General features: G+C 38.8%; 2 protein-coding genes across 2 annotated transcripts; both read right to left on the minus strand.

Moving 5' to 3' along the window:
- Positions 1 to 2,359: 2,359 nt before the first annotated feature.
- Positions 2,360 to 4,057, minus strand: LOC127788860 (embryonic protein DC-8-like). The gene is made up of 2 exons (XM_052317512.1): positions 2,851 to 4,057; positions 2,360 to 2,772 (listed from the first exon to the last, which is right to left on the minus strand). Exons 1-2 carry the CDS (start codon positions 3,961 to 3,963, stop codon positions 2,551 to 2,553), a joined length of 1,335 nt encoding a protein of 444 aa, XP_052173472.1. The 5' UTR covers positions 3,964 to 4,057; the 3' UTR covers positions 2,360 to 2,550.
- A 1,689-nt stretch (positions 4,058 to 5,746) lies between these two features.
- LOC127788774 (probable glycosyltransferase At5g03795) lies at positions 5,747 to 6,514 on the minus strand. The gene has a single exon (XM_052317383.1). It carries the CDS (start codon positions 6,512 to 6,514, stop codon positions 5,822 to 5,824), a length of 693 nt encoding a protein of 230 aa, XP_052173343.1. The 3' UTR covers positions 5,747 to 5,821.
- Positions 6,515 to 7,218: the final 704 nt, after the last annotated feature.

Raw genomic sequence — 7,218 nt, forward strand, 5'->3', positions numbered from 1 at the left:
AATAATTCTGGACATTTTCACTGGGTTCTGTTAGAACAATAATTCTAGACATCTGTATATATATGGGTCTCTATTTCTGACAGAGAAGAATATCCAGTTTTTATGAAATATTGTTTCAACTACAGATAGATTCATAATCTTCTAAAGGGAACTCTTTAACAATCATTCTCGTTTTGTAATTCATAATTTATTTTTTAACTAATTGTTTCAATTTCTTCATCATCTTTAGCTGTTTCTTCTATAATTTGAGAAATTGTAATTTTAATTTATGTTTTCTCGAAGCTAGATTGGCTCCATGGTGAGCTAAGGATGATTCTTTCCAATTCTCAATGTTTTGTTTAAACCAATTTTGAACTGCCTTTTGTAAGATGGTTTTTAAATAAACCTTTTCTCACCACAAAGAGTCAGAATACTCATGATTGGCCATACTCATATATCATGATCCAAGGAAAATTAAATTTGACTGCCGGACAAAAGGTGAAGAGTTGGTGAACAAATTGGTCAAGAAAACATTCATACTGTCAGAGATGTGTTAGACGAAGAGGGTTATGCTAGGAGTTAATCCAAACAATGTCCCATCGATGACAACCAAACAGGAAATTTTAATCTAAATTGATTAGGACTTTACTACATTATACTAGAATTCTACATTCAGCTGCTTCACATAAATGTGTAACGATAAAAATATCATTTTTTTTTTCTCTACTCTTTATTTTCTCTTTTTCCCTTCTTATAGTTGTTGTCTTCTTATACTCGATCGCCACTGCATCCTCCTTATCTGAGACAAAAAGAGAGAATAATGATGATTAGCGTAAAACGAGATAACATTAAGTGAGGCAGCGACAAGAAAAATGACGAGCAATAGTCATAAAAAAAAGGAGAAGAGAGAGAGAAAGGAAGTGGCAGGGAAGGAGTGAGGGGTATTTTTATATAATATAATTATCAAAATATTGTATTGGGTCATTCTTTCGGTTATGCACCCAGGTAATGTAATCTTTTTCAATTGATTATAAAAGAAAAAGAACAAGACATTAAATTGGATTGGTTTTGACGGAAAAGAAATTTATACCAAACATCTTTATAGTCCCAGAATGTATAGCCTGAGGGGTGAAAAGGACAAGAGAATTGTTTTTGGACGTTGGGGTGAAGACCCTAATCTTGGATTTCGATGGATTTAACATTAAAGTTTCTGGTTCTGATTAAAGCATCGATCTTTGGAAAGATCACTCAAATCTATAACAGGTTTAAAACGGATTAATCCTTTGCTAACCAAGATAAATTCATAAAATTGTTGGGAGTTTTGACTGTACGTACTTCTAGCTAGGCAAAAGGTTTTAGCATTGCAAACATATTCTCCTTGTGCTAATGGATTTTTTTGGAATTTTCATGGTTCAATGGTGATCCAATGCAGGTTAACAAAGGAGTAAAAATTAATATTTGATTTCTTGTACAATTGGGGTGAATTTGGTACTCTTGGGCTGGGGGAATCTTGGGTTTTTAGTTTGGACTTGGAAGAAGAAGATGACCCAATAACATCTTCTTCTTTTAAATGAGCATTGTTTTCCACAAAAATATGAAAATATTATAATAGGTTAAAAGTTAATTAGGACACCAATTTGTTTAGAATTATCATCTACCCCTATTAAAAGGTTTCCATTAGAATCTTTTTTGACAGTATAAATTATCTGATTAATTTCCTTGTTGTTTCGTAAATTATTATTTATACCACCATCCATGCATACCGAGTACTCCTGTGAACATTGAAGTTAATTATATAAAGACCATAACTGATGCAGGTACGTACAATCATATCATTCTGATAAATATATATACATGCATGCTTACAGCATTTTTCACTTGCTGATAAACATTATATATTTGCTATATATTCATGCATTGGCTCAATCCATGTTCCAATATTATTCATAAAATAGATCTAGAAGAGTTAGTTTTAACGATGGGTGGCCTTTCTATTACAAGATTTGGGGGGCCGGTAATTATAATTTTTTAATGGCTAATAGTAAGCAATATTAATTTAATTTTTAAATATTTTCAATTCTACAAAAATATTCTCATATATATATATTCACGTCAAGTACGGCAGGGAGTACTGGAGTTCACACCCTTTCTATAATTTTATTTGTCTCAAATAAATTCTTTATTTAATTTTACTTGCGTCAAACAAACATTAATTATATTATTATTCACGTTTCGTTTATTTATAATTTATTTTTTAACGTTCATTAGTAATTTATTTTTTAATTAATTGTTGAACATCATCTTCATTGTATGTACGTAGTGTTATAATTTAAATGTGATAACATTTAAAGATTGTAGAAATCTTCTTCATTGACGTTAATTATAATAACAAATACAGAAAGGAAAAAAAAGAAGAAAAAGCTTATATTATGTGATAATAATATATCAAACCAACCAACACATACAGCATTATTCCAGCATGTATGCAGATAAAGCTTCCAATTATATATATATATATATAGCATCGTATTATTTATGATCATAGTATGATCCCAACAGTAAGATCCCCTTCTATTCCCGGGGTTCCACTATCACCTCACCCCTGCCCTCCTCGTCCAGCCGCCCCACGTCGTTGAATGCCTGGCCGGAAATCTGATCGGCGGCTTTCAGCGTATCCGCCGCGGCCCCCACCGGAGTGTCCACCACTTCTGTCCCTTCCACGTCATCCTTCGAACCCAACCCCTCCCCACTCCTCCTCCTCCTCACCGCTTCCCCCGTCTCCCCCAGCTTTTCCTATAAACACACAGATGATCAGGATCAAAGTTATTAATGTAACGTCTCAAAAGCTAGCAGAATTCAAAGCCGACTCACCTTGTCCTTCTCGGCCGTCTCGGAGGTCTTCTCCTTGGTTTCTTCCTTCTTTCCTGTCAAGAAACCCGCGGCCCTCTTCGCAGTATCCACAGCCGAGTCCTTCAACTCCGTGATCTTCCCCACAGCTGTGTCCTTCCCCTCCTCCGCTTTCTCTGCAGTGTAATCTTTGTATTCACCAGCTTTTTCCATTGTTGCATCCTTCGTCTCCTTCGCCTTCTCCGCAGTGTAATCCTTGCATTCTCCCGCTTTCTGCACCGTCTGCTCCTTCGCCTGGTTCGCTGTCTCCGCCGCAGTGTCCTTGGTTTCCTTCGCCTTCTCTGCAGTGTAATCCTTGTATTCTCTCGCTTTCTGCATCGCCTTCTCCGCCGCGTAATCCTTCGTCTCCGCCGCCTTCTGCTTTGCCTGCTCCGCCTTCTCCGCCGCGTAATCCTTGTACTCCTCCGCTTTCCCCTTCACCGTCTCCTTCGCCTGGTTCCCCTTCTCTCCCGCTTTCCCCTTCGTTGTGTCCTTTGCCTCCCTGGCCTTCTCCGCCGTCAACCCCGTATACTCCCCGGCCTTCTCCTGCCCCTGCCTCGCTTTCTCGGAGGCGATATCAGCAGCGCTTCGAGTCTTCTCCTTGGCTGACTCTTTCGTCTCCACCGCCTTCTGAGCTGCAGTATCAGCAGCGCTTCTAGTCTTCTCCTTCGCCGACTCTTTCTCCTCAGCCGCCTTTTGGGCGGCAGTCTCACTGGCGCTTCTAGTTTTCTCCTTCGCAGACTCCTTGGTCTCCGCCGCCTTCTCGGCTGCCCTGTCCTTGGCCTCCCGGGCCTTCTCCGCCGCAGCCTGGGCACCCTCACGGGTCTGCTCGGAAGTTCCTTGCGTCTTTCCGGTGACGACCTCCTTGGCGTGCTCAAGAGTCCCGGCGACTGACTTCAATATGGTGCCGATAACACCGGGCCTCTCCTCTTGCCGCTGTTCATAATCGTAACGCGTCTGAGAGACGTTAGTCTCCCCCGCCAACGCGCCTTCTTCGTACCCTCTTCTTCTCTCCCGGTTCATCACTTCACTGAGCTCATCGGCAGCCACCCTCGCGGCAGCTTCTGCTCTCTCCTCCTTCTCCTGGATCGACGCCATCGCTAGCTAGCAATGTCCACCCCAGAAAAAAACCGATCAATTATATGAGAAATAAACCGAGAAATAATAATATTACGCTTTTATGTTTCTGGATGGTCCTAACGAGAGTATTATATACAGGGGAGAGATGGAGGTGGGTGTTAATGGGGTTTTGTGATACTGACGCGTGAAAGGTTGGGTTGATGACTGGTTGACACGTGGTGGTTCTGGGACACGTGGAGGGGTAGAGTTAGATTAGGGCTGACACGTTGTTGTGCATGCAAAGCTTGTATTAGGGCATGCGAGCTTCGTGGCTTGGAACCAGCTGGATACGAGATCTGATCTTTCCATCTTTGTCTGTTTAGAGCCCAGAAAAGGTGGCTAAGTTTTTTCGCGGAAAATGTGTGCAGAAACTGTTGTAATTCTACAATGCCCGAGAACCTGCTTACGGATGGGGATCAGGTTTTTTCTAATACAGTATCGGCAAAACAATTTCGATTAATCAAAAGATTTTTTCCCACTTAAAATTAATGAAAAAGATGTTCTTGTTATGAATTTAGTAATGAAATGAGGGTACCTTTAGGAAGACTGCATAATTAGTTAATGGTTTGGCATAATGGTAGACTCTTGTAGGGAAAATTATTGGGTATATCTCTAGTATATATAATATCTAAAATTTGATTATGTCACCTAAAGGTTTTAGATTTAGCTAATTTTTATTTTCATTAGAAAGTTAATTAAATCAAAAACCTAGTTAAATCTTAGCTATTTAAGTAGTGTTTGTTAATTACTATATAGAGCATAAAGCATAGGATATGGAAAGTATTCAAGATAAAAATATTTTATATTGTATTTGTTAAATTTATTTGACGACTCTTAAAAAAGAAATTTTATAATTTTATATTTAAGATTTTTCAGATAAATTTATCTCTCATTACATATCCATCTAGATAAATTTATTTAAGACCTTAAAAAAATAACACAATCATCCTCTAGTACATATTCTAAAAAAATTAACAAATAACTTGATAAAAAATTTTAGAATATTTTTTAATTTTATTTTGATCATTTCATATTTTAGTTTGAAAAATATTTCAATTTTATCTTGATACAACTTTGTTTTATTCATTTTAATAAACACTACCTAAGTGGAGAGACTGTCTTTTCTTATATAGATTGATTAACATACTATTTCAAATCGTACATAATCATGAATAATCACTTGTTTAAACTAAAACAGAACTATTGAGTTGTCATTAACTTGAAAATAGGAACCAAAAGACTTAGTGAGTGAAGGAGTGTGCCAAAAGAAATGTTATAGAATAAAATTAATATAGTTTTGGAAATTGGGGGCCAAAAATGATGTATTTCACCATTGGGTGCACGGTTTTGGCTCCATATGACCAGGGAAGAGGATTATTTTCCACTAATTAATTACAATGGGGAGGATAACCCGATCTCCGACTAAAGTTTGGTCGTTCATATTCGCAATCTATGCATACTTAGGGTTTCCTTTTATCTTCGTGGTTATGCCTGTCTCTATTAAAACTCCTTTTTGTTCCCAAAATGATGTGCATGTTCGGGTGGCTTTGACGTCAAAATGGTGGTTCATCGCGACAAACCATTACGGCTTGCCCAAACCAAACCACCTAGCTAGCATGCATGCGAACCGGAAATTAATGGTCTATGTAGCACAGCTTGGTCAATCGTGCCTGATGACGTGTCAAGTTGGCAAGCATAGCTACCGTACGTGTCAACACAATTTCTATGATTGGAGATGCAATATGCGTTGATAGATAAAAACGTTAAAAATGGGCAGTGAAATGCAATTCCGGCATTAGAAACAATCTGCACTGAGCATCATTCATCTTCCTTCTTCTCAGTTCTCACGAACTCGAATGTTGAGCCTCCTCATCCAGACAGAATGAAGAATCATGTGGAAAGCATCGTACCTCTTCGCCGGTGAACCGATCTCGAAATGCCTCCTCACCTGCTGCCCTCTCCTGTGCATCTCCATATACTCCCTCTCCGGAATCCCCGCCAGGATCTTCTTCAGCTCCGGAATATCCTCTGGCGAAACCACCACCGAGAACGCCTTCCAGTTCAAAACGTCGCTGAACGGCGGCACGTAGCTCTTCTTGATCAGCACCGGAACGCATCCCATGTACAGAGCCTCCACCATTCTCGGGCTGGCGATCTCGTAGCCGCTCGGGCAGATGCAGTACTTGGATTTTCTCATCAACTCGTAGTAGGATTCGCCTTCCGGGAGATAGCTGTTGATTCGGACGTCTGGGTCTTGGTTTCCTCCCCAGTGTTGTATGAGGGCCGGCCGGACGGGGCCGTAGACCCCTCCGGAGAAGAATACTAGTATTGAGCGGTGAGATGGCGGCGGGCCGCCGAGCATTCCCTCGGTTGTTCCGGCAGGAAGGTAGATTTCGGGGATGGAAACGTCTCTTACAGGGTTGAAAAACTCGGAGGTGTTGGCATTGCAGAGAGCTCTGATGGAATTGTTATGGAGGTTTGGGACGGCCATGGAGACGTTAGGTCCCTGAAACATCACCACCATATTCATGTTCAATGTTTAAGTTTAGTGTTTTATTTTTATTTTTTTTTATAACAACCATACTATCAAGAACGAAATCAGCACTTTCTAATTACATAGAAATTAAGAAGAAAAAAAAAAAGGCACTGAAAATTTATGCTGGTTTAAGTATAAAGTCTATATTCATTTCCTCAAAAAAAAAAAAAAAAGAATTAAATTTTTGTTCATGTCTAATTTTACATCAATAAATTAGAAAAATCACCCATAAAATAATTGCTGCGATTCTAAAATTGAAAAACTAAAATATTTACCACTTGGCATAACATAGATTTGAAAAATGAGTCGGCCTGTTTCCTATCTGAGGATTGGTGGCCCAACAAGGCCCACCGGGCCATTTATGGCCCAAATGTTAATTTTTAATTATTATATAGTTATACATTTTTATATAAATTACGTGTTTTATTTATTGAATGGTACTAAAACATTGATAAATGTTTGAAATGATATTTTCTTTGTAATATGGCTGCCATTTATTCAAAAACAATTAGACTAAACTCTATTTTCCTTTGGTTTTCTTTTTCATGATCCAATTAAAACACTTTTATGGCTTTAGGTATTCATTTTACCAATTGTTTTTATATATTTCTGTGCAGAGATATTCATTTTACCAATTTATGAGTGTCCGTCACGTTGAGCTGTGGGTCAAGTCGAGAGCCGTAAAGACTCTCAACATG

This window comes from Diospyros lotus, chromosome 13, assembly GCF_014633365.1.
Source record: "Diospyros lotus cultivar Yz01 chromosome 13, ASM1463336v1, whole genome shotgun sequence".
NCBI classification, from domain to species: domain Eukaryota; kingdom Viridiplantae; phylum Streptophyta; class Magnoliopsida; order Ericales; family Ebenaceae; genus Diospyros; species Diospyros lotus.